Source organism: Bombyx mori, chromosome 27, assembly GCF_030269925.1.
Source record: "Bombyx mori chromosome 27, ASM3026992v2".
In the NCBI taxonomy this organism is placed as follows: domain Eukaryota; kingdom Metazoa; phylum Arthropoda; class Insecta; order Lepidoptera; family Bombycidae; genus Bombyx; species Bombyx mori.
Window position 1 is genome coordinate 8334452 of NC_085133.1, and position 27490 is coordinate 8361941.

Here is a 27490-nt window from a genome sequence, read left to right on the forward strand (position 1 = left end):
TTAAATGCCTGTATATGCCTTAAAGGACACGCCTTCAAGATTCTCACATTATCCTATCGTTACAGATTATCCCAGAACAACAACGAAGGCGTGATGTCTCTGGGTCGTCCTCTGGAAGGACCACAGAGCATAAAGTTGGACTTAATAATGGAGCTATACAACAATGGGCAGTTCGGAGGCATTGCTGTCGCGAAAATATTCATTTACGTGTCCGATTACGAGTTCTAAACATTTTCGCGCTGGTAAAAAGGCATTTATGCTGACTTAAATAAATAGAACAGAAAAAGAATAGAGACGTTATTGCGATGTTAAAATATGAATTTTTCAATCAATTTTCATTTACATGTCCCTTATATTGTAGCAAACGAATTTAATGTGGTCATTGTTTATAACCAAATTAAGGGAATTCCGTATGTTGATAGATCTTCCTGTTATCGCCCTGAATAAATTTTAAGCTTTCGAAAATGACGTATAGTACTCGGCAATAAATATTGCACATCGACCGTGCGAAAGAGACGGTTAATTTTTGCTTCGTAGAGCGTTATATCTGTCGCACATTACCTAATTGACGTTTAGTCTTTATAGATGCCGGATCGTTAGTGTTTCGTCGCACACAGGTAAAACGCTATACAACAAAAATAAAATTAGACGACTGTCTCTTTCAAAATATCGATGTACAATACTTATTCAAATCATTATATTGCGTATGTGACGAGAAATCCGGAAAAGTCAAGGTACAGCAGCTAATTCCGTTTTCAGTGATTGGATTTAGTTGACCAAGCAAGCGTGGCAACCTCTTTATGAGTTTTAGATTTTCACGATTCTCCATTTTTTTAACGGTAAAGACGTCATCACGAAAACATAATGAATTCGAAGCATCGAAAGCCTAAAAAAACTGCGTTCTTGCAATTATGGCATAATGATGCCTGACAACCCTAATGGATGATAACGTCATTTGTAACTAACATAACACGTGACATCTTGTGTTAAAGTGTAAAATCAAATTTATATTAGGGTAGAAAGGCGAACCGAATGTGCCTTTTATGAGGATTTTAATATTTTTATTTTTAACTAGCGACCCGCCCTCGCTTCGCTTCGGAAACATTAAGTTTTATTATTAAATTATTAATAGCAGAGTCCCGCCATGTTACCCGCGGTTATTTTCGTACCGTGGGTGACGCCGCGGGGCGAAGCTAGTCTAAAAAAACTAGTTAGCCTAAGTTACTCTTTAGATCATCAGCTATCTATCAGTGAAAGTCTCATAAAAGTCGGTCCAGCCGTTCCAGAGATTAGCCGGAACAAACAGACAGACAGACAAAATTTAAAAAAAATGTTATTTTGGTCTACGTACCGTATATATATTCATACATTCACGTAGTAAAAAGCGGTTATTGCAATGTTACAAACAGACACTCCAATTTTATTTATATGTATAGATTTATCAAGCTCATTGTTTGTGTGCGAACTTCGAAAGGTTTCTAAGGGATATCACTCGATTATTTCGTAAGTAATTTAATTTCAAAAATACTCATTTTCGACGGGTATGATCACTATTAATCGAGTTCCCGATCTTTAGGTTCCAGCCATTTTAGAATTTCTGTTTACGCGGGAAACGAAAGCGTCCAAACCCAACCTATAAAGTAATGTTTGTAACTAATCGAATGAGATTTAAAATAAAGGTCTGTCAAATTATTTTTCGAATTGTAGTTTCCTAAGAGGCAGTATTCGTAATTATCGTGTATAATATTCCAAATAGTTGTAAGTATACTGTAGACAACATCGATTGTATTATCTGTGCAATTTTTTACAGATTACATATCGCTGTTAATAGATCGATTACATAAAAAAAATGTATATTGCCTATTTTTAGTATTGAAGTAATAAAACAAAATTAGTTTTTAATCTAGTTTTTATTTTATATAACATGACCCAACATGAACGATAATATAATTTAATCGTAAAAAGCCACTTGATTACTTCTTCTTTCGTTACGCGCACGTTACTATTAGCCAAGAAAGTCTGTTTATGTTGCCATCAAAAATACCCATCGACTTCAAGTATTCGCTTTTCAAAGATTGTTTCAAGACCAAAGTAGAAGCAGATAGGTTGAAGCAAACTGTGGATATGTCAAATAGATGTAGGAAGAAACACTTTCCAGCGACACGACTGGAGCAAAGGAGATGAGGGTATTTCAAGGAATTCCTCTGAATGTCCTCGATGGAGTGAACATTCGACACGACACAAAGAGGAGCAGCACAGGTATTAATTATTTTATAAACCAACATCTTAATTTAAGCACCGAAGAAGAATTTAGCATATAAAACTAAAACTAGCAAAAGCATTTACAAATCTTCTAACCTCTACATCAAATGATAACATTGAAGTGTATCTAAGCTACCCACTAGTATGCATTTCCTACCTATGCTGATAGCTTTGAGAGGCAATTTCAGCTTCTCTTTGACGTGTAGGTGAGCTCACGGGTTCAAACCGGGAGTGTTGCTAACACTGGCCCTAGCAAGAGCAGTGCTTGGCAGAATCTACCACCGGATCGGAAACGCGACCAACTGAGAAGATCCGGCGAGAAACTCTGTGGGCTGTGTCTGTGGGTTAATTTACTCGTCGAGCACTTCGTCGCAAGGTTGGGCAAGGACGGTGACCGGCTAGTATGCGTATGTGCGTCACATTCGTGTTTTATGAATAGACAATGTAATGAAAACAACTGCTGAACACTTCAGGTCACCGACCCCCGAATGTGTACATTACGTGCTGTTCCAATAAATAAACAGCTTCTTAACGCGGCTTGCCATAAGAGTTGACTGGTAGAAGTCGTCACATAAAAAATCAGCGTTGTGCTCTCGCTATCCGATTTCTCTCTCTCTCTCTCCCTCTCTGTCTCTCTCTCTCTCTCTCTTTCTCTCTCTCTTTCTCTCTCTCTCTGTCTCTCGCTCTCTCTTTCTTTGATAAAAACTTAATGAAGCAGGAGAGAGACAAAAGTTTCACTACCCGTCCCAACTTCATTCGTATGGGTCAACAATGTTAAGGATTGTGAGACAACCGTCCTGTGAGGCGATAGCGACAGCTTTGCCTCCATGAGCGCTGGCCACGCCTGTGACTTCGGCCGGCGCCCGGTACTCAGCTATAGCACGACCGTCTATTGTTCTGTAAATATATACCAAGTTAGTGAGGTTATCAACTAGATCAAAAATCGAGGTAGCCAGACATAGGCGTTTGATATCGAAGTAAGATGGTCATAAACAATGTGGAGGCATAGACTTATTTGTAGTAAACCTTAGCGCGTCAGACAGGCAAGGATCACACAAATTAAGGATAAAAATATTAGAATAATTGTTTCCTTTTAATGCCTTACGAATCATAATTCGAGGGAGGAAAGGTTATTTTAATTAAGCAAATTTAATTCAATATGCCTTATATGACTCAAAAAAATAATTCAAATTACATTTAAGATTAACATGTCTTCTGAAAAAATAAATAAATCTTACCTGAAAACTCTCAGTGTTTTCCTGCCGCTGTGATAATAAAATACATAATGGTCTGTCGAGCTAAACATGGTGATGATGGAAAATACGCCTTCAGCCGCCCTGTATATAAGGGGGTGCACCGATGTTCCTCTCTTTAGTTCTATGAGGTCGAGCCCCCCTCTGGAAGGCGCACAGAGCCCCAGCTTACCATCGCGAGTACATGCGCCATTCCAACGTGGAACAAATCTGATGACAGGGAATCATTATATAGGCCATCACATCTTACACTCTCAATATTTGTGCCAGTCAAATAGATGTCAATTGTTAAATTCTTGTCCACTGAATTGACGGTAGTCAAATTTCCCTAAACTAAACAAGTCTTGTGGGTAGTAACAATAAACCTGTTTCTGATATTGGACTATGAGATAATAGTTTGCCTATTTTCAATAAACATACCTGATGAGTCTTTTGCTTTTGATGTCCAATATACCGGCTTTGTCATTACCGACGACTGCCACCCAGAGCGCCTTGTGGGGCAACGCCACAATAGATTGCATGTCTTTGATGCCGCTGTTCTTAATTGGTATCCTGTTTATATCAAGAAGTATGTTAGAATAGACGTTTTGGGGAAAAGGACATAGAGAAGATCTTCCATCGATCGGGTGGCTCTGTAGACCGACGTTCTGAAACTTATTGTTCAGATTTTATACATAAAATATATCGCACCTTTAAAATTCACATGATTCTCCTGCCCTTTCCCAGTATCGTGGGGTCGGCGCAACATGTTTACTCCCTACATACTTACTCCTCTAAAATATACCATTTCGGTATCGATTATAATTATTCGTTGATATTTTAATCAAATACTAGGTAACTACTGTTTATTTTTCTATTGGAAATGAATATTGTGTTATTAACCTTTTTTATTTTTCTATTTAAAAAAAATCATGCCTTAAATGAAATATGAAAAGGGTAATGAGATAAACACGATAATAAACTGTTAAAGTTTTTTTTCTTTTTTAATTGCTTAAACGGGTGGACGATCCACAGCCCACCTGGTGTTAAGTGGTTACTGGAGCCCATGGACATCCACAACGTAAATGTGCCATCCACCTTGAGATATCAGTTCTAAGGTCTCAAGTATAGTTACAACGGCTGTCCCACCCTTCAAACAGAAGCGCATCACTGCTTCACGGCAGAAATAGACAGGGCGGTGGTACCTACCCGCGCGGACTCACAAGAGGTCCTACGGAGTCCTGCCACCAGTAAAGTAGTTTTAATTATAGCATATCTATGCAAACCTATGTATCCTCGCTCCGGTTCTAGCATGGAATACATGTAGACAGTCCCTGGAGGACTTGTCCACTCCGGGAGCAACTAGATGATGTTCCTCTGCAGAAACCACAGCGGCTCTGTAGCCGGTACCCCGAACGTCGTATTCTGCTGTGTAAATTCTTTCACCGTCTATAAATAAAATAGTGAATATTTCAAATCAAATTTGAGTTTAAATTTCCTATTAGTTACATTTAGGACTATTTGATCGGCAGGCCGGTTCTTCGATAAACGTCCACTGCTGGACATAGGCCTCCCCCAAGCCTCGCCACAAAGACCGGTCATGCGCTGTCTGCATCCAGCGGATCCCCGCGAACCTCAATAGATCGTCGGTCCATCTTGTGGGAGGCCTACCCACGCTGCGTCTTTCGGTACGCGGTCGCCACTCAAGAACTTTCTGGCCCCAACAGCCATCCGTTCTACGAGCAATGTGTCCTGCTCCATTGTGAGCAACCACCTTTCAGTGCCATATGTCATCACTGACAATACACTGGTCAAAGACTTTCGTCTTGAGACACTGTGGTATTTGTGGTGAGAAGATTTTACTGAACGAACCTAAATTGAACTACAGTTTTTAAATTTTCTGTGAACTGTTTTTATTTCCAGGGTATGACCAGGATATGACCGGATATGACCTTTTTCGAAGTCCCTTTTTATAAACAGCTTATCTATGCTCATGAGATTGCCAATATCCATAAGCGACGGTAACCACTTACTTCTAGGCGGTACTGTGAAAAGTTCTTTAAATGATAATTAAAGTCTGTCACGAATTGAAGTGTCTAATGAGATCAGCTTGGAAAAATCTAGATGTAATATTATTGGGCCTGATTATGTTTGTTTTAGTGTTAAGAATTTGAAGTTGACATTTATAAGCTTTTAATAATTAAAATCCGCTTGAAACAAGATATACAGATGTCGTTAAAAATACCACACAAAAATACGTTTTGGATATAAAATTTGTCTTAAAATTCACCATCATAATAATTTATCAAACGAAATTGAAATCTTCTCACTAGAATAACCTGCATTACCTATATTAAAATTTTATTTAAGTACTCATATTATTATGACTTTCATTTGCAAAGCATTAAGCACCTTAAGCGTGTAAGCTTCAAAATCCTATTCAGATACTTGATTAGAATTGTATATACCAGGTATAGTTCTTGCCACGATATAAGCAACAGCAACGTTATCCGTGTTATCAGCGGGCACCTGCATAGATATCGTGATGAATTTCGTCCCGTCTTCTAGAAGCAGAACTTGTTTTACACCTTTTTGTTCTTCCTTGAAGATTCCCTGAAAATGGATGATGCATCGACCAATAAAAAGATGGACAGGTAAATTCAGGGCTTCGTACAAGTCCGTTGAAATTATTGGGATCATGTACCTATATGTATCTGTCAGTTAATGCTTCACTTAGCACTGCGACAGAACTTTCTTCAAAGGAGGCTTATGAAAAACTCTACGGAAATCTATCTGTGTACCGAAGTCCAATGCAACATGGATATCATCTATTAAATCTATTTGACTCCGATCTAGAGATAGAGCCAGAGATTTCTACTCTGTGTTCCATAATGTGGCATCATCCCATTACTTCCAATGGCTTAAACATGACTAAGAGATTCACTGGTAATGGGAATATCTAAGTATTATATACGCATGTAATTCCAAACCAGTATTTAATAGGCCGTGCTAGGAGAACGCAAGGGCGTTTTCAAAAATCGTGCCTATACCTGCGATGAAGCAATAATTCGCTCTGGATTATGGGGTAGGGTGGTCTTTGTAGTATATATTGATGTCTTTATATCTTTTTTGTCTCCCTCTACCTCTCTAGAGGCGCCGGAGTGCGACATAATCCGGTTCGTTACCCCCCTCGACCGGCTATCCATAAATGGATTCCCCAGCGTAAAAAAAGGATGGTCTTTATACAGTCGATACTTGATTCACATGGCGTGACAGTTTTCGCGCTACATGGTTTGAAAATAATAATATTCATATACATTTTATACTAGACCAACAAAATTTTCAGAAGATTCCTTGTTTCTCGATTTGGAGCGAGACATGTGTAAGAGCTCTGTCTGTTTTTGTACCTGTTTTTCAGGAGTATCCCATATAATAACGCAGCCCGATTCCGCAGTGACTACGTGATCTCCAGTGGGCGTGATGACCGCGTGCGTGACGATGGCGCCGAGCGGAGCGTCAGCTAATTGCGCCATCAACCGACCGGTGCTCGTATCCCAGAGGCCCCAACAGCTACGGGTGACGGTTACCGCTAGTTGCTTGTCGCGTGCTAGGCTATGGATAGGAAATATTGTTAAGCACTTCCTTCTCAATCGTGTCACTATTGACAGAGTGGTCGTGTCGTCATGTTGGAGGGGGCAGACTTGATACGTCTCACAATGCCACCTTTCCCTGCTCGAGACTAATCTACTGAACTCATTTAGGGGACCTCCCATTCTAGTTTTAATTTGGTTGGTCCACCGCATTGGTGACCTCCCACGCGGTCCCGTACCATCAATCCTTCCCTGTACAACGAAGTGTTTTATGGACCGGCCACTTCGTCGCGAAACGTGTCCGAAGAAATCAGTTGCTAAGTACTACATAGCCAATAGAGATTGGATCACATTGGGATATTTTTTTTTTAAAATAATGGTCGAAAGATTGTAATAGATGAATTTGACCATCATCATTGCGTAGTTTTAATAAAATTTGATGTAACATAAAAAAAATTAGGTTCTGGTAGCTAGCGTACACAAAAATAAAGACAATGAACCAAAAGGTGTGTCCATGATAGTAGATGTGGTTTACCTAATAGAATCAATGGGCAGTTCTTGTCGATCAATCTTATGTACTTGCTCAAATATGTTATCAATGTTCCATATCTTGACCGTCCTGTCTATGGACGACGTTATCACATTGTTCCAAGCTCCAACAGTCAACGGTTCCAGTTGGACTATTCTGCCAAAGTGAGCGTCCAGTACTTTTATCAGCGTCGTGGTTTCAAGACTCCAGACGTAAAGGTTTTTCCTAAAACCGACGTACAATTATATATCTATATATTTATTCAAAGAGTTTTTAGAGGTGATTTCAAATAGCCGCAACTACACGACCAATTTTGGATGCAGTTTCACCATTGAAAAGAAAACTCAGGGCCTGATTTTGTATTGTGAATTCAGAAAATCAAACTTACCAAAACGCCACATTTTTCTTACTAATTTACTATAAATCGAAGCTACATTTAGGATATTATTAACGTTATAGCTTCGAAAAGCCGTATCTTTCTAGCCCGTATATCTGTTAGGTGCTTTTAGGTACAGCAAACACCAGTCACCGTCCTCGTCGAACCCGTTGCTTGCCACGAAGGCTCGACGAGCGAATTAACCCATAGACACAGCACACTGAGTTTCTCACCGGATCTTCTCAGTGGATCGCGTTTCCGATAAGGTGGTAGATTCTGCGAATAACTGCTCTTGTTAGGGCCAGTGTTAGCAGCACTCCGGTTTGAGCCCCGTGAGCTCACCTACATGTTAGGGCGAAGCTGAAATAGCCTCCCAGGGCTATCAGCATAGCTAGGAAAAAAATATCTGTTACTTTAAACGTACCTGACTCCAGCGACAGCGTAAGTATTGTTGTTGCTAATCATAAAAGAGTTCGATAAAGTCATTTTCGTGGATATATTTCGGATTGTATGTGGCAGCTTTAGCACGATACCGTGAAGGGGTACGTTTTTCGTTGGTTCCTCGTTTATCATCTCGTCCTAGAAATATACATATATACGATCATCCATCAGGTACGATGTAGGCTCTACTTACAGTGGTAAACATAATCTCTACAATTAATCCAATCAGAGTAATTCCTTCACGAGTGTGTTAAATTCTTAGAGTGGATTTAGCTAAATAATAACAGAGTAGCGTTTGTGAGGCTGAATTGTAATCTTCACCTTCTTCAGGAAACGAATATAGGATCCGGTAGTTACCAAAGAGTCCTATTGACGATATTCCAACATAACTGATAGAGTACCTCTGACTTACTGTAATCATGGCTATACCACCGTCTATATGGCTATACCGTCATACTGGTGGGAGTACGTCTTGTGAGTCCGCACAGGTAGGTGCCACCACCCTGCCTGTTTCTGCCGTTGCAGATGCGTTTCGGTTTGAAGGGCGGGGCAGCCGTTGTACTATTAAAAGTGAGACCTTCGAACTCATGTCTCAATGTGGGTGGCGGCATTTACTATAGAGATGTCTATGGGCTCCGGTAACCACTTAACATTAAGTAAGCCGTGAGATTGTCCACTTATCTAAGCAATAAAAAACACCCTTCAAAATATTCTGGGGCAAATCGTTCATGCGTTTAGGCTTGAAGTATCAAATACCACTTGCATAATAGAATTGAGATTTCCACCTAAAGTCAAGGCGGCATTCTCTATAGCGTTGTTTATGAGTTCTGGTAACCATTAACCATAAGGTCGACCGTGAACCACCGAAAAAATAGTCTCTCCTATCTTGGCTGCTATTAGAAGAACATATTGAGCTGACGGGTAGCTACCACGATTTCATCTTTCTTTGATGCGAATTGGTAGTGGGTTGTAGTTGTAATGGTGGGAAAACGCATATAATACATATGAAGTTAAGAGCTCATATCACACTGCCTCTATGCTTCGATCATCACTTAACACCAAGTTTAACATCAGCTATTCCGCCCGTCAAAAACAAAAACTTCTAATACTCATTAAACCCTGGAATCCTTAATACTCTTTACTCTCTTGTTACTTACTTCTTTTTCAACGTCCTTCTTGTCTTCTTGTCCCTTCTTTTTTTTGTATTCTATTACGTGCTTATCTCGAGGAATCGCACCATCAAAATCCCACACCACGAAGCTGTAAGTTGTTGTGGCTGTAACAACAGTTATAAGAATGAACGGTAAATTAAAAAAAAATGTATAACTCAAAAGTTTCATAGGATCTTGAATTAATGAAAGTTTAGTTTTTTTATTGCCCTTGTAGGCAGACGAGCATACGGCCCACCTGATGGTGAGTAGTTACCATCGCTCATGGACCTCAGCAATGCCAGGGGCAGAGCCAGGCCGCTGCCTACTGCTTAATACTCTCTACAAGCCTCTTTTAAAGAAGGACATGTCATAGCGCTCGGGAAACACCGTGGAGGGGAGCTCATTCCATAGCCGGATGGTACGTGGCAAGCGCCATTAAAATAGATTGCTACTCAGTATTTTTCATCAGCAAACTCGTACCGGTTACGTTGTCGTTTCTTTGTAGCCAAACCATCATGAGTTTCAGTTTGATAGTTCAGCTGTTAAAAAAACATAATTGGGATTTCAACCTTTTGTCTGAAAGAGGATGGTTCAATTTAAATTGTAATAGACTCCGTTAACTCATTCGCCTATGTGTAGGTTACGTTACTGGTGGTAATGCGTCTTGTGAGCCCGCATGGGCATGTACCATCATTTGTCCCTATTTTTGCCGTGAAGCAGAAACACATTTCGGCTTGAAGGGTAGGGTAGCCGTTGTACTTCAATACTGAGACTTACAATTCATATCTCAAGGTGTTTACGTTGTTGATGTCTATGGGATTTGGTGACCATATAACACCAGATAGGCCGTGAGTTTCTCCACCCATCTTAGCAGTGAATAAAAAAACCATTCCAAAGTGATCCTTATGTTATGATCACCATATATGAAATTTACACATTAACAAACGTAATATTTCGGCTATATTCGGCCGTCTGGTGTAGTGGTAAGTGACATGGTCACTACACAAGGGGGTCGCGGGTTCGAATCCCGCCAAGGGAAGATATTTGTATGATAAATATTAATGTCTTTTCCAGGGTTATGGATGTATATTAAATATGTGTATGTGTATAATAAAAATCTTATATTTATTTCCGTTATCTGGTACCTGTAACACAAGTTCTTTACGAACTTATCACGGGACCATTTAATGTGGCGTGACTGTTAGTAAATATTTATTATTTATTTATTTATTATATTCATTTTGATGGGCCGGAAATTAAACCAAGACTAGTTTGCATGATTTCGACCTCCGCCTTTGGATATTGACAGTGTCAGGCCTCTGCCAATATTTCGACAGCTTCATTTGAACAAAGATATATGTATTGGCTTTCGTCGACACTAACCAAGCAACATTTTGTCCTTTTTCCCGCGTTTTAATTGGAGCATTGCTTCAGCGGTGTCCGTCTCGCGATGATGTAACTCTTCGATTTTGTCCCAACAGCCTTCTTCGTCATTGAGCTGGTAAATTGATATCTGGAATGGAGTGCATAAACCCATTTTAGATGATAATGAAAATCAATTACCGACAATATTATTACCTACTTGATGTAAAATGGCTGATATTTTCGCTGATTATAGTCGGTCCTTACGTGAAGAAATGGTCCGTTTCTTTGAAAATAATGATTACTAAAATAATTAGATACGTTTGGCATTTCAGTTAAGGTCTGTTAATTATTTTTACTTTACTTATTACTTATTTAATAATTGTGTCAGTTTTTACGAGTCTATGACACATTCAAACTGCTTCTGCGAAGTGGTAGTCGTCCATGACCACGTAAACAGTAAACATTCGAAGCATCGGAACTAATGAACTCAACTAAAGATCACCTGGTATCCTCTATCAGGGTCACTAGAGTAGATCTTGTTCCAGTTTTTGCTGAGAGCCATGGCACCTCTGCATCTCAGAGGCCGCATCCAAGCCCCCTCCTTACAGAACAACACCAGCAACCTATCTTCATCCAAATCCCCGCTCCACATAACCAGAACGAAGTTCTCCAAATCACGAAACTCCATTGCTAAGGGCGCATAACTTGCTACATTAGTAATTGCTCAATAGCTCAAGGCATTTAAAACTGGACAATAAGACCTTATCATCATTCAGATCAAGTCAGAGTGTTGCTAACACTAACCCTAGTAAGAGCAGTACTTCGCAGAATTTACCACCGAATCGGAAACGCGACCCACTGACAAGATCCGGTGAGAAGCTCAGTGGGCTGTCTATCTGGTTGTTTATCAGAGCACATGAGAATGATATGCTTACTAACTTTTATATTGTTATATAAGATATAAGTGGAATATATTATAGCTCTCTTGTTGTGAAGAGTCCATGGACGTAATGCCTCCTTCACCTAGTTATAGATGTGAGATTACATACGGAATACATGACTGCTAGGCGGCAAAAATACGCTCTTTCAATACGTTTTATTCGGTGGTGCAAATGCCGGTGTGCAAACAGTTCAACAGTAATCACAAACTTATTTTAATTGTTAAGCTATAGATCATTATATTAAGTTAAATGGTTACTGGAGCCCATAGACATCTACAACGTAAATGCGTCACCCACCTTGAGATATAAGTTCTAATGTCTCAAGTATAGTTAAAACAGCTGCCCCACCCTTCAAACCAAAACGCATTACTGCTTCACGGCAGAAATAGGCAGGGCGGTGGTACCTAGCCGTGCGGACTCACAAAAGGTCCTACCACCAGTAATTACGTAAATTATAATTTTGTGGGTTTGATTTTTATTACACGATGTTATTCCTTCACCGTAGAAATCAATCGTGAACATTTGTTGAGTACATATTTCATTAGAAAAATTGGGATTCGAACACCGGTGCATCGCTAGATATGAATGCACCGGACGTCTTATCCTTTAGGCCACGACGACGACAAAAGGGTTTGGGCTGGTGTCATAAAATATTAAAAAAGGTACACATGTGTATTTTAGTTATGCTGATAAGAAAATAACAGTGTGTGTTTACAAGTGTGCTTCGCCTGTTGGTTCTATTAGAGACTGAAAATAGACGTATTGCTTACAGAGTATCTCCCATTCGACGTCATCATACGGAGCGGTATCGGGAGCAGGAATAGTCTTCTCGTGTTCACCTCTCATGCTGTACTGGACCCAGGAGCGAGGACCGTAAATTATCATGTGATGGTTGAGGACGAAAACTCCTCGGACTGTTTCCCCTTCAAGTTATATTTTTATTAGATAGCCACTGGTGTGAAAAAAGAACCGAAACTACCAAGAAAGATAGTCTACTTTAAAATAGTAATAACGATAGTAGAAAATCTTTCCTTTTGTCAAATTCCACTCTCACTATTTTTGGTCAACAAGAAGTTCCAATGAACCTAAAAATTTTACGAGGGGCAAAACAATCCATTTTTATTAAATTAACTGAGAAGTATGAGATTTTTATGGCTTCCTTACGCCGTAGATTTTAGTATTCATTATCGATAATTGAGTTCGAAAGTTCAACTTAATAACTCTATACGTTCTTGAGCAAAAATTTTCTAAAGTGTCGAATGAATAGACGAACCAGTTTTGGAAAAATAATTTAAACTGATAGCAATCTAAGATTTTTACGAACCATTTTGAGCAGGGCCTAAAAGTTTTTGTGGACATGAGCATCGCTGTCACTGACAAAATATTTTTCTGATTTAAAGAAGAAGCTTACCTTCATCAAGTGGATTATCAATGGTCACGTATTCACTGGTCAGCATGTTCAACAACATGGACTGAAAAAAAGCGATATTAAGATTACTATTTTTTTTAAATAACCGGATTGCATCCTTAATAATTGTTATCACAATAAAGTCACAAGTTCACATCATGTATCAACGTTCTTGATTAAGATATAATAATTGTACATTATCATGTTTATTGATAGTTAGATGTCGCAGCATTTGCGTGTTAAAAAAGGAAGATACTTTGACGAAATTTAACCAAGAACTTAATAATTTTACTCACGACAGAGTTATTCGTTGAAGCAGCGGCCCATTTATTGTCGGGTGAGAGCTCCAGATTCTGCATAATACCTTCCAATTGTGGACATAGATCTCGAGCCAGGTCCGAAGTGGAAAGGTCCCAGGATATAACCCTACTAGAGATTGACACAACGTAGCGTTTGTCCGAGCTTAGGCGAAATGCGAAAACAGCGAATTGGTGACCTTCTAAAGAATACTGAAATAAAAAAAAAAATTGCGAAAATCACCAATAAGTCTGCGATAATGTTTTCAATGGTGGTTAACGCAGTACATAGAGGTCAGAACGCATATTCTACCAATCAGTTTGACACATGAGGTTCAAGTTTCAATTTCAATTTCTGTCCTACCTTCTAACTGGAAACTATAACTTTTTTGTTTATTTATTGCTTAGATGGCTGAACGAGCTCACGGCCCACCTGGTGTTAAGTGATTACCGGAACCCATAGACATCTACAACGTAAATGCCGCCACCCACCTTTAGATAAGAGTTCTAAGGTCTCAGTATAGTTACAATGTCTGCCCCAACCTTCAAACCGAAACGAATTACTGCTTCACGGCAGAAATAGGCAGGGTGGTGGTATCTACCCGTGCGGACTCACAAGAGGTCCTACCACCAGTATAAACTATAACTGCATCACGGCAAAAATATACAAATTTATTATACGAACTTGAGCGCTCTCGCAATACGCGTTATAACAACTGATTACAACAATTATAGCCCTAACCTTCAAAGGACCGCCCGGGGTGTGTAAGCAATGGTGGGATGGCAGTAAAGCGCAGTGATTTTTTCCTTTATCGTGACATTGTTTCAGCAGAGACGCTACAGCAGGATTATGAGGGGCCTCCGGCAAAAGTCTTCCAACCAATTGGGGCGCCAACATATCAGGGTATGTACCCAGAATAGCACCACCAAGACGCAAAGCATCTGCTACTAGCATTAATTCTCTGAAAATAGATGTCCAATAAATTTTGCATCAAACATCCTGAGTACGTACCAGTGGAACTCTCATACTAATTAAGGTAAAATGAAGTTCTGTCCTCCAGTTAATACTACAACTTGGTGCTTGTAGGTAGACGTATTCTTCCCTAATTCCTATCCTAAGTACCGATTACATTTGTCCTCTTGAATATGGTCGAGAGTACGGTCGTCCTAATTAGGACCAACACTTATAACCAATTGCTTATAAGTGCTCGTAGACATCAGCAATACTAAGACCAGTAGATCCGAGCCTAATCGAAACGGCGTTGAGTACATGTATTCTTGGTTAATTTGATATCTGTTCTCTTAAAAATCGTAGCATAATTCTTCTCCATGTGAATCTGTCCATCTTCAGCAGCCTTTAGTGCTCCAGGCAACCAATTAACAAGTTTTGACCAATAGGAAGGTGATTGACCAAATAGTCTTTATTGTACTAGAGACTAATAAAAACTGCACAAAGTTTCAGTCCAATGGTACCATAGCCCCGCGAATAGTGCCGATTTATTCCACTACGACGATATTATGTTATACCTCACTGCGTCTTTATTAACATGTAGCTTAGCATCTTCGAAATCAGCCAGGACAGCTTGCAGAGGACAGCAGTTGAGTTTCGCGTGAAGCCACTCGTAGTTGAAGAGTACTTCTGCGTATAAATCGGTGAATCGCTTCGATCTTACTAGATGAAATGGCAATTCTCCAAACTGTCGACAATATTGAGGCTTCTGATTATTATGGTAAGGTATTATTTAAACGTGCGTGGGTTTCTGTTATTTTATTTTTATTTCTTAGAGGTGCGGACGGTTCACTTGGTTTTAAATGGTTACCGGAGCCCATAGACATCTGCAATGGTATGTAGGTAAGGCATCAACGTCGAGTCCTTAACAGTTCACATAAGAAAGACTAGCGCCAGCCTTCCTTGCACTAGGACTTTTTGGACCAAACCACAATGTGCATTTTCCAGTCTTTTCTTTTTATTGCCCTTGTAGGCAGACGAGCATACGGCCCACCTGATGGTGAGTGGTTACCGTCGCCCATGGACTTCAGCAATACCAGGGGCAGAGTCAAGCCGCTGCCTACCGCTTAATACTCTCTACAAGCCTCTTTTAAAGAAGAACATGTCATAACGCTCGGGAAACACCGTGGAGGGGAGCTCATTCTATAGCCGGATGGTACGTGGCAAAAAAGACCTCTGTAAACGCACTGTCGATGAACGCAGCGGTTCCAGATGATATGGATAAACTCTGCTCCCATGGTCTTCTATATACCTTTCGTAAATTGTATCTCTTGGATGTTCCATCGGCTGACATGAAGACCAAAGGCTGAAGTGGGACCTTCCTGTCAGCCACACCCTCCCTATCCGCAAGATTGAACCGATGACGCTGGATTTCTGTATACTTGAACGGCTTTGGTACACCACCACCCCAGATACCTAAGTGTAAATATTTCGTAATGTATTAGTGTTCTAACAAAAGCATGATAGTAAATCTGACTATTGTGAGAATTCATTGTAAAACATTTAAATATGGTAATCGTGATTAAGAACAACCAGACTTTTCGACTCTCATACACTTTTAGAACAAAGTTTATCGAAGCTCTCATGAAAACCGAGAATTTAATAAGGCCTTATCTAAAAACAATGGTTATTGCAAAACTATTCTAAATATAAAAGAATAATGAAACAATATTTTACGAGCCACTGTTTACTTTAAGTTTTGTGAGCTTTATTTTTTCTTCCACATTCTGGTATATCAAAGAAAATTCAAAGTCAACTAATGGCTACCTACCGAGGTAGTAATCAGCAATCATAGAATGAAAGTACATCGCCATATTCATATTCTTGAAGTATCTCTCGCGGGCTGTGTCACGAAACTGCCTGTGGTACCAGTTCATCACGGAAACACCGTCGGCTTCGCGTTCAGAGAGGTAGTTAGGCAAATCGTTACGGATCCTGATAGTGAAATAAATACATTTAACCTTTCAAACTTTACAAAGCTCGACTGTTATTAACATGTCCGCTCTTGGCTGAGCCTTTTGCTCGCCCACCTATCCTGGTGAAACTGGAAAGGCCTCCGGGTCACCAGTAATTCCTCAATTATAAAAGTTTCTTTTCGCTTTCATATTGTTTGGTTATTTATGGCATATTGTTCTAATGCTTAATACTAAAAATAATGATTATTGTTATCGGCCCTACTAGCTCCAGACCACAGAATTTATGGTAGTCAAAAATACTGGTTGCGTTGCCATATACTCATTACCAATATTTTAGCTTCAAAGTTAACTTTTTTCCTACCTATACTTTTTTTTTTATGATTGATAGATTTCTGGTGGCCCGGAGGCCTTTCCAGTTTCACCAGGACATGTGGGCGAGCAAAGGCTCAGCCAGGAGTGGTGGGATTCGCTAACAACTGTCCGAGCGCCTCCGAAGGAGACCTAACAACTCAAGAGCAATTGCTTCGCGAATGAATCTACTACCGGATCGGAATCGTGACCCACTGAGAAGATCCGGCGAGAAACTCAGCGGGCTGATGCATGGGTTAGGTTGCACGTCGACCTCTTTGTCGATTTCGACGAGTACGGTTACCGGGGTTCCTAAGCCTACTCCTACCTACCTATACTGATGGCCTTGAGAGCCCATTACAGCGTAATCCTAACAAGTAGGTGAGCTCACGGAGCTCAAACCTGGCGACGTTTCTAACACTAACCCTAGCAAGAGCAATGCTTCGCTGAATCTACCATCGGATCGGTAAAGCGACCCACTGAGAAGATTCGGCGAAAAACTCACTGGGTTGTATCTGTGGGCTAATTTGCTCGCCGAGCTTTTCGTAGCAAGTGACGGGTTCGATGAGAACGATGACCGGAAAAGTTTACTGTTGAATGCTCTTCAAAACCTTTGCTCTGTTCAAGAGAATTCCAGAGGAAAGTGAACGTGTGACTTATTCAAAACAATTAACCTAGTATATAAACGGATTTTTATTTACTTAGATGACTTTTGTTTTAATCATATTTTACTGCACAAATTAATGGTACAGAATTGAATAACCACTATTTAGAGATATCGTACTATGAACCATTTTGTGTATTCAAAAACACTTTACAATTCGACGGATTTCTTTATTATGTTTTACCTAGTCCAAAGCAGAGGAGGAATTCTCCTGACAGGCGGCAAATGGTACTGGTATACGTCGTCCAAGACTCTGTCGTCCAACGATATGAGATCTTCAAGTTCCGTCTCGGAAAGACCGCTGCGGGCTGCCGTGATGTAAGCCAAAGCGTGAAAGACCAGTAGACGTCCATGCTAAGGAGACGGAAAACAATGATGACTTGATAAAGTTGTATTTCGATATCCTCTATGAAAATATGCTTATTCCTTTTCAATCTTTGGAGCGAAGAGAAAAAAAACCGATAGAATTGAAATACAATATGTAGTAAGTCAACGGGATCCAGACGTATTGCAAGTTCATACAAGTCATCAGTGATGTGAATTGGGAGAGGCGTATGTCCAGCACGACTGTGGGCTGATGATGATGGGTCATCACTGTTCTGTCTATTTCTGAGCAGTCACATAATGTAGCCATTAAAAATACCAATGAAACTTCGAACATATGTTTAAATTTCCGGGTTCCGGCTGAGAGCTTAGGCCTATCTAAGCAACAAAAAAAAATATATGCTATCTATATAGCTATATATAAAATTATAGCTATATATAAAATGCTATCTCCTGCTTCTCCTTGCATCATGCTCCTCAGTGTTGAGGGTCGTGACCTTTGCGGAGCATTTTTGTTTGGACTATGTTCCTCCATTCATTCTTGTCCTCTGCGAAGTGGATAGCAACATTGATGTTCAAATCCAATGCCGTCTTAATTTGATCCAACCATCGCATAGAACTACGCCCCCTTATACATATAAACAGCATTTATTCTGATGAAAATTGCTATTAGTGACGAAACCTGTTTTTCGATCCTCTCAAACAACATCATAATCGAATCCATGACTGTAGAAGCGAGGTGGGTATCCTGAGGCTTGGTGTAGCTTCTCCATCTGCAGACCTGTGAAGGAATAGTGATGATACATTGGAATTATAGGGGTAGGTACCACCACTCTGCCTATTTCTGCCGTGAAGCAGTAATGCGTTTCAGTTTGAAGGGCGGAGCAGCCGTTGTAACTATACTCGAGACCTTAGAACTTATATCTCAAGGTGGGTGGTGCATTTACGTTGTATTGTCTATGGGCTCCAGTAACCACTTAACACCAGGTGGGCTGTGAGCTCGTCCACCCATCTAAGCAATAAATAAAAAAAGAGCTTACGGCTCCCCGTTCACAGCTCCGTTCCCTGGGCTACAAGCAATTCAGCAAACCCAAAAAAAGAATCATTAATAGTTTTACTACAGTTAAAATGGTACCGCTGACTATTATAGAAAATGTTTCAATTCCATTTGAAAGAAAATTATCTCCATGGCTGGCTACTAGAGCCGCTGAAAATCATGTTAACAGTGACCTCAATACAATGTTTCCATTCTCAAACCATAAAGGCATTACCAAAAACACTGCTGCCGATATTGTTGTAAGATGGATACCTAGATAAAATGTTAAACTTTACCTCTGCAAAAACAAGTTTCACGAATATCGGTAAAGAGCATTGTCCAATGGCATTAGAAACCAAACGCCACTGGTAATTTGTGAGATCTCTGGCTGCAGATGCCATCCACAATCTGAAAAAAGGTTCTTAGTTTCTACAAGCTTCATCTATAGTTAATACCTATATTTGATATTGAAAATGTAAAATTTTGCATAATTATGTTTACGTGACTCAATCGCGCACTATATAATTCACACACGTTTTATGTCAAATGACATGATTCGGGAATTGGATAAATCAGCTATACGAATACGATACGATACTGTTTTATGAATTTACATCTAAACGAGTATAGAAAACGACAAATAGTTTATGAATCTGAGAGTGAACACAAGGAAATTTTTATCGCAGGAAAATACAAGGCCTTTCATTCATTCATAATAACAAATTTAAAACGAAAAAAAACCGCAGAGCAACTCACTAGCTTGAAGCTTTCATCATTCACTTAGTTACTAAAAAATATATACAGAGAACTGTTTTTGGGACTTCAAATGAAAATAAACAAAGTTTGCTATTCCACTGCAAAAGCTGAGGATATTTACTGAGAATAAACCTAGAATCTAAACTGATGAGCGCAAAACCAAACCGTTTCGTCAATTTCTTACTTCAGAACTTGCATGGCTAGATCTTCGCCGAGAGCTTTGACTTCTAAAAAGCTGTCTTCTGAGTCAATCATCCTCCGAAGTACGTCATATTCTTTGGACACATCTGGATTAGCTTCTTCGCACGCACATGTTACAATTATCTTAAAAGAGTAATGGAAAATAATAAGATTATGGGTAATAAACCAGAAAGTATGGTAGCTGTTTTTACTTCAGATCTCAAAACATTACACAACATATTGTTTCAATGAGCGAAAGCCAAAATAAATGTACTAAATTTACTGTCGAAAAAACGTAGTTGTTGGTAGAAGAATGAGAGAATAATATTTAAAAAAAGATTTGAAATTTTGCGCATCAAAAGTCTTACCTTGCAGTGTGGTGGCAATCTTGTGGGTAGCCAAGATACTTTATTGTTTTCTGTGCCAATGCCAGTTAGCTGATCAACGGAATCTAAAAAGAGTAGTAGGGGTTGGTTCTGGCTTGCCATTGTCAGTAGCTGTTTGAAATGAGCAGTCAAGGGCACGAGGTCGTCTGGGATGCTCTCGAACGGAAGGGCAAAGTTGTAGGATATCTTAAAGAGAAACAAATCAATTTCTAATTATTAAATTGAAATAGACAACAGTCTATGAAGATAAAAACTTGTAGTCTCATAGTATTTTATGATCTAATTGCCAATATGAAAACATGGAAACATATTTAAATTCATTTAGAATTTGATCTTATACGAGTACATAAACTAATTTAAATAGAATTTAATGGATAAAAAAGATTTATGTGCTTAAATCGACTGACCTGTTGACAAATTGAGATAAGCGTCGGAGTTAAGGCGCTGGAATCAGGTGTAGTTCCAAGGAATCTGATGATGTTTGTAGGACGGGCCTCTGCGAACCATGTATCGAGGGACATGGCGGAACTCTTGGCTAGTAAACTGGTCTTTCCGCAGCCGCCTAGTGAATTTGAAAGCATAGCTACAGCTTTCAAAGATAAATGAACATAATGATGCTAAGAACCGAAGAACAGCTTCCGCCTGCCTATTGCCTTTTCTATTTTATTTTAAATGTTAATCTACTCATAGAGAGGCTGCGTGGATTTTGACTCCATTGGACGGTGTCTCATGTTTGAACTATTTTAAGTGATTTCAACATTGTTTAATTCTTTATTATTATGAAGGATTCTCTAAAAAAAACATATTCTGCTTCTTCAATAAAACATGTGCTTTAAACCAACGTGATCTAGCGAAATGAAAAATATTTTAAGCCAAAACAGCCTTTAGTCTTACTAAGTAAATTCGCACCGCGGTAGTAAAACTTGCAGAACTTAATTCCAAAACCAATTTTTTATTTTAGATTTTACCTTCACCATACAAAACCAATGGTTTATCGGAAGCGTCTTTCATATAGTCCTCGATGAATTTCAAATCTTCTTCTCTGCCATGAAAAACTTTGACAGAATTATTACAAGCATGTAAATGCTGCAGGATTTCTGTTACAATTTGACCTTGTGCGCTACTGTCTTCTTTACGCATTGCCCTAGAAAATAGACAAGGATTTTTGAAGTGAAACTTCTTTAGACGTGTTGATGGTTGAATTTAACTCGCTATAGACTCGTTACCGTTAAAGAGAAAAGATACAATTTAGGAAGAGCGAGAGTGAGAAAATAGACAGAGTGTCTCGGGAACTACTCGACCATGGAAAGTCGGAAAGGACAAGGAAAGCTAGGTCGTTTCTCTTATACACAGCATTCCTTATTACAAGAGAAACTTGATTTAAAGATGAAAAACTAAGAAAACCACAGTACTACACGCCGCAAAAGAAGTTTCACTTCTTTCACGTGCACCAACTTGAGCGCGCATCTTTTTTTAAGTTTATGTGGTTTATTTATGAATTTGTTTATTTTCTCATTTTAATGCTAATTGATTCGTTTCTTGAATTGATTTGAATGATTAAGAAATATCAGTTAAAATTGAAACACTTTTCAACATGTGTTATATAGTATATTATATCTCACTCTGTCTCTAGTCTATTAAAAATGATATAATAAAATATAAATAAATAAATGTATACAAATACAATAGTAAATTCACCTGTCGACCAATTTGATGATGTTCTTATAAAAATGAGCAATGAAATGGTTGAGATATTCGCTGTGCGTCTCTGTATCTAGACCGTCTCGACCGATCCATTCCACAGTATACCTGTAAACATAAAGATAAAAATGCTCGCATCGATGCAGTCAATTAACATAATAAATACACAAAGAAGGATACAAAGATAACAATCATTATTTAAACAATGGAGATTTCTTATTCATTCGCAAGTCGTAAACTTTGCCGGTTTTTATCCTTTGTTTCTAAACAATTAAATCGTACAAAATAATTGGATCTAATTAATAACCTAAACTAATAATTGGATTTCCCAATGTATCTTTATTTTTTGCATTTGTTTTCAGTAAGAAAAATTAAGTTGGATTAGAGACCAATAAAGCACATTGAGTTTCTCGCTGGATTTTTTTCACTGGGTCGCGATTCCAATCCGATGGTAGGTTAAACGAAGTACATACTTACTGCTCTTGCTTTGGGAGATGTTAGAAAATTGTTTCAGGCTGACTCCCGTCATCTTGCTCACGAGTTATGGTGAAGGCAGAATAGCAACTAAAGGTTACTTACTAGCAGATAGGTAGACAACAAAAAAGGTGTGGTAAAATTTTAAGCTACGGAAGTCGGTCGTCTTTGAGTTATACTAAAAAATCGAACTTTTTTTTGTTTGATTGGTTGGGTGGACGATCTCACAGCCCACCTGGTGTTAAGTGCTTACTGGAGCCCATAGACATCTATAACGTAAACGCGCCACCCACCTTGAGATATAAGTTCTAAGGTCTCAGTATAGTTACAACGGCTGCCCCACCCTTCAAACCGAAACGCATTACTGCTTCACGGCAGAAATAGGCAGAGTGGTGTTACCTACCCGTGCGGACTCACAAGAGGTCCTACCACCAGTAATACTCACTTCTGAATGTTGGTTGTCTCAATTTTATTCGGCAATCTCACATCCCTCAAGTCGGCAAGTAGCTTCGAAGCCTCCGCATCAAGACTCCTGTTGACGATGTCCACGAAATTGCTGGCTTTCTTCAGGTTTTGAAGGTTGATGTTGTTGATGTATCTCACGTAGGCCAGACAGTGATTTTTTGTGTTCTTCACGTTTAAAATTCCATTGATAACTTCGCGTTCCGTTACTAGAATCGTTTCGAAAGATGGAAATTATGTAAGCAAACGAAAAGTCACTTAAAAGATATGAATGTAGAGCTATGAATGTAAATTTTAGGTCGGCTTTTATTGGAAGCTACTGTACAAAAGTATTATAATAGAACCATCACGAATACCATGGTATTTTTTATTTTATTTTTCTTAGTGAGACAATGTCGTGCTCCTGTTTGATCTTTTTTTTATTGCCCTTGTAGGCAGACGAGCATACGGCCCACCTGATGGTGAGTAATTACCGTCGCCCATGGACTTCAGCAATGCCAGGGGCAGAGCCAAGCCGCTGCCTATCGCTTAATACTCTCCACGAGCCTCTATTAAAGAAGGACATATCATAGCACTCGGGAAACATCGTGGAGGGGACCTCATTCCATAGCCGGATGGTACGTGGCAGATAAGACCTCTTGAAACGCACTGTCGATGAACGCAGCGGTTCCAGATAGTATGGATGCGCTCTGCTCCGATGGTGCAGAGAGGCGAGTCTTTTTCCTATCTATTCCTTGGTAGCCTAAGGAGCTATTCCAGCTTCTCGCAGACGGGTAGATGAGCTCACAAGGAAAATCTGAGGGAGTTTGTTAACACTCGCTCTAGCAAGAACAGTGCTTCGCAGAATCTACCGCCGGATCGGAATCGCGCCTCACTGAAAATATCCGACGAGAAACTCAGTGAACTGTGTCTATGGGTTAATTCGCTCGCCGAACTCTTTGCTGTAATCAATGAGTACGATAATGACCCTCTAATTGTATCAAAAACATCTGTTTTATATAAGTACTAATGCGCCTATCGTAGCCTATCTTAATTTACGACTATGACAGAAATCTCAGATGATTTAGGAATGCCTAAAGAACAAACATGATTTTTAGTTATGTATATTACATACATAGAATAAATTTAATAAATTAGGTAATTTGGTCATGCTTGTTATTGCTATTGTTTTGTTTCACATCTATACTAATATATAACTATAAAGTGGTTTTTACGTATGTTCCGTTATAACTACTGAACCGTGCATCCGATTGACTTGAAACTTGGTGTCCATGTAAAAAATACATGTACTTAATGGATAGGCGAATACCTATATTTATATGATTTTGTGGAGGTGAGAAATAATAATGTTAATTTTAAATGCCCAGCGAAGCGGACGGGTACAGCTAGTATGTATATAAAACTAATTTTCTAGATTAACAATTTCCTACAGTTCAAACTATTTCTATGCCGAATTTCATCAATTCGAATTTATTATATTAGGATGATTGGTTTACTGAATATTACAATAAGTAACGGTGGGATTAATGAAGGCTTATTGAAATTTTATAAGGTTCGAAATTCTTGTGCTGCTGTTTAAATGAGATATTTATAGACGATGACCAGATGAGTCCGTTAGTGTGAACAAAGGATAACCCAAGTTTCCTCTAATGATTAAAAATGGTTCCTTAACCAACCATTTTTTATGTCTATTGATAAACGAATCACAGCAATTATTAAATTGTTATGTCATTTTGACTTTAATTTCACAACTCAAAAACCCGTTTCTTTTTAATACGCTTTTTTATTAGCTTCAGACGTATGTACTATATTATATATTATAATACACTATTTTTAATTCAAATTTATTAAAATTTATTTTCTATTTTTTAGTTGGATTTTCTATAAAAGCGTATTTTGTTAGTTTTTTTCAATCTATTATTTATTTATTTAAATGATTCAATAATTGTCTTTCTTTAACACTAACCAGACATGAAGTAATTGTGCATTGTGTCTTTATCGATTTTTCCGGCGTTGTACAATTGCAATGAAGCTTTCCGGAAAAGCTTCTGCATCTTTCCAAGAGTGTCCCACCAGATTGCTTGATCTTCAGCTTGGAGTTTGGGTACCCTCTGAAATTTGGCTAAGTTAAATTTAGGCTAAAGTAGAATGTCGCAGTATTTAGGGCCGCCCCTACGTTTACTGGTACATATTTGAGTTCTATGTTATTATGAATACTTGTCTTGCTAAGTTTTTTTTTTTATATTGCTTAGATGGGTGGACGAGCTCACAGCCTACCTGGTGTTTAGTGGTTACTGGAGCCCATAGACATTTACAACGTAAATGCGCCACCCACCTTGAGATATAAGTTCTAAGGTCTCGAGTATAGTTATAGCGGCTGCCCCACCCTTCAAATCGCATTACTGCTTCACGGCAGAAATAGGCAGGGTAATGATACCTACTCATATGGACTCACAAGAGGTCCACCACCAGTAATAATTTAGGTTAAACAAAATAAAAAAGTGTCTTTTTGAAAACGCCGACAGATATTTAAAGTTACCAGACTATTTAAACTTAAAAGTAAGAAAATAAATTAATTAAATACTAAATTAATAATATTAAAATCATATTAATATTAGTAAATAATAAGAATAATAATTTAATAACTGAAATATATAATTAAAAGAAGTCTCTTTAGGCATGGTTCCGAAGATACTGGCAGCGTTCCCCCTATGAATAGCTAGACTTATTCTTTGTCCAAGGTAGCTGCCAGCTCTTCGGCATTAACTTCGTAATACAAGATGACTTCGTTTAGAGGTCAGATTGTGTTGAACCTTGAAAAGGGCTTTGTTCGAAAATAATGTCCATTAAATGAATGTCTGAAATAGAATTTCTTATATATCTGTATTTATATAATTAACCTTATTATTGAAGTTAATCAATATAGATGAAATAGGCTGAAGAACTGATATAGGGGGAACAGCATTCGAATCCTTTTTGTACCAAGTGTCTAGAAGTATGACGTCCACACCACCAGCTGCTAGCTCCTCTCTTAACATCTGTAGCTCTGACGACAGGACGTAAGTAGGTATTGGCCTGGAAATATTATTATTTTCTCAGAAATACAAACAAACCTCTTAAACATAACGAACATGGTGGTTTCGACAAGTATTTTTTGACCAGGGCACCATGATGTCTAGTTTGTCAAACCAAATGCACTATAAGCCATGTCCAGGCTTAAACTTAGAACTGTTTTTTTTTATTGCTTATATGGGTGGACGATTTCACAGCCCACCTGGTGTTAAGTGGTTACTGGAGCCCATATCATCTAAAACGGCTGCCCACCATTCAAACCGAAACGCATTACTGCTTCACGGCAGAAATTGGTAGAGCGGTGGTACCTACCCGTGCGGACTCACAGGAAGTCCTACCACCAGTAAATATGTGTCCAGCGGATTTTTTTGGCCACCTTATTGATGTGGCCACATGGCTGTCGTTTATCTTTGATTTCACATTTTAGCTGTGTTTGAATAGACCAGATAATAGCTTCAAAAAGTGATACATTGTAGTCGGGATACATTGTAGTCTATTTTTTGGACTTTAAAGCTTAGTGCCCACCTTACGGTGAGTGATCACCATTGCTCACGGATACTGACCATGCCAAAAGCACAGTAAATGTGACGTACTACTACAAGATGTATGTATATCATCAGTAACCAACCTGTAGCCATATTTTTGACCCAGAAAAACGACAAAATTAGGCCCCATTGATAGCCTCTGGCAGTTCTTGATCTCTCTCATACACAGCTCTGTGGTCATATGATCGTCTGTGGCCTCATCTCTTACTCCCCATCGCATATCCACCACCTAAGGATATAAATTGAATTTTTTTTGTAAACTTTATTTTCTTATTAATAGCTAAGAAGTCATCCTAACCTAAGAAGACTATGTCAGCCTTCAAATGTCATCAGCACATACTTTAAAATGCATACCATTCTTACTGGTGGTGGGACCTCTTGTGAGTCCGTACGGGTAAGTACCACCACCCTGCCCATTTCTGCCGTGAACCAGTACTGCGTTTCGGTTTGAAGGGTGGGGCAGCCGATGTACTAAACTGAGACCTTAGAACTCATATCTCAAGGTGGGTAGCGGCATATACGTTGTAGGTGTCCATGGGCTCCAGTAACCACTTAACATCAGGTGGGCTGTGAGCTCGTCCACCCATCTAAGCAATAAAAAATAAACCAATTTCTCGTATGAAACACGTACTTAGCACAAAATGCACGAATAAATACCACCACAAAAAAAATATACGGTGATAAAAGTAAAATCGCCCAACAAAATTTTGCTATGTTATTACTGGTAACAGGGTATCCTGTGAGCCTTCACGAGTATTAACCCTATTTCTACCGCGAACTAGTTCCGGCTTAATAGCTGTCACGTGATTCAAACGTGAAAACGCGACTATTTTGCATCAGAAATAGGCCCACTTCGATAAAGCGGCACGTCACGAGAACCCTCTCATCGTGGCCACCGGTAACTACATTCCCGATTCTGCGGACAGAATGGAATGCAGTCGACGTCACCCCAAACACGTCATTTAGGATCCTCCCGATCCACTAACGGTGCTTTAAGGTACCTCAAGCACCAGTCATCGTTCTCGT

General features: G+C 39.1%; 2 protein-coding genes across 2 annotated transcripts in view; one reads left to right on the forward strand and one right to left on the reverse strand.

Moving 5' to 3' along the window:
- LOC101745856 (fibrillin-1) overlaps positions 1 to 1902 on the forward strand; it is a 40011-nt gene extending 38109 nt beyond the window's left edge. The window contains exon 28 of the mRNA XM_038020917.2: positions 66 to 1902. Within this exon, the coding sequence (XP_037876845.1) occupies positions 66 to 228 (163 nt within the window). The 3' untranslated portion in view covers positions 229 to 1902. The remainder of the gene's footprint in view (positions 1 to 65) is intronic.
- LOC101745707 (NACHT and WD repeat domain-containing protein 2) overlaps positions 694 to 27490 on the reverse strand; it is a 46854-nt gene continuing 20057 nt past the window's right edge. The window contains exons 4-33 of the mRNA XM_004923456.5: positions 26548 to 26693; positions 25748 to 25922; positions 24814 to 24958; positions 22831 to 23056; positions 21909 to 22019; positions 21179 to 21354; positions 20618 to 20772; positions 20193 to 20396; positions 19829 to 19968; positions 19185 to 19296; positions 18535 to 18633; positions 17713 to 17882; positions 16372 to 16535; positions 15853 to 16016; positions 15119 to 15288; positions 14334 to 14553; positions 13592 to 13804; positions 13299 to 13359; positions 12658 to 12810; positions 11449 to 11636; positions 10965 to 11094; positions 9588 to 9706; positions 8414 to 8568; positions 7620 to 7838; positions 6902 to 7106; positions 5963 to 6107; positions 4781 to 4943; positions 3936 to 4067; positions 3501 to 3725; positions 694 to 3159 (exon numbers count right to left, since the gene is read on the reverse strand). Coding sequence (XP_004923513.1) covers positions 3015 to 3159; positions 3501 to 3725; positions 3936 to 4067; positions 4781 to 4943; positions 5963 to 6107; positions 6902 to 7106; positions 7620 to 7838; positions 8414 to 8568; positions 9588 to 9706; positions 10965 to 11094; positions 11449 to 11636; positions 12658 to 12810; positions 13299 to 13359; positions 13592 to 13804; positions 14334 to 14553; positions 15119 to 15288; positions 15853 to 16016; positions 16372 to 16535; positions 17713 to 17882; positions 18535 to 18633; positions 19185 to 19296; positions 19829 to 19968; positions 20193 to 20396; positions 20618 to 20772; positions 21179 to 21354; positions 21909 to 22019; positions 22831 to 23056; positions 24814 to 24958; positions 25748 to 25922; positions 26548 to 26693 — 4830 coding nt within the window. The 3' untranslated portion in view covers positions 694 to 3014. The remainder of the gene's footprint in view (positions 3160 to 3500; positions 3726 to 3935; positions 4068 to 4780; positions 4944 to 5962; positions 6108 to 6901; positions 7107 to 7619; positions 7839 to 8413; positions 8569 to 9587; positions 9707 to 10964; positions 11095 to 11448; positions 11637 to 12657; positions 12811 to 13298; positions 13360 to 13591; positions 13805 to 14333; positions 14554 to 15118; positions 15289 to 15852; positions 16017 to 16371; positions 16536 to 17712; positions 17883 to 18534; positions 18634 to 19184; positions 19297 to 19828; positions 19969 to 20192; positions 20397 to 20617; positions 20773 to 21178; positions 21355 to 21908; positions 22020 to 22830; positions 23057 to 24813; positions 24959 to 25747; positions 25923 to 26547; positions 26694 to 27490) is intronic.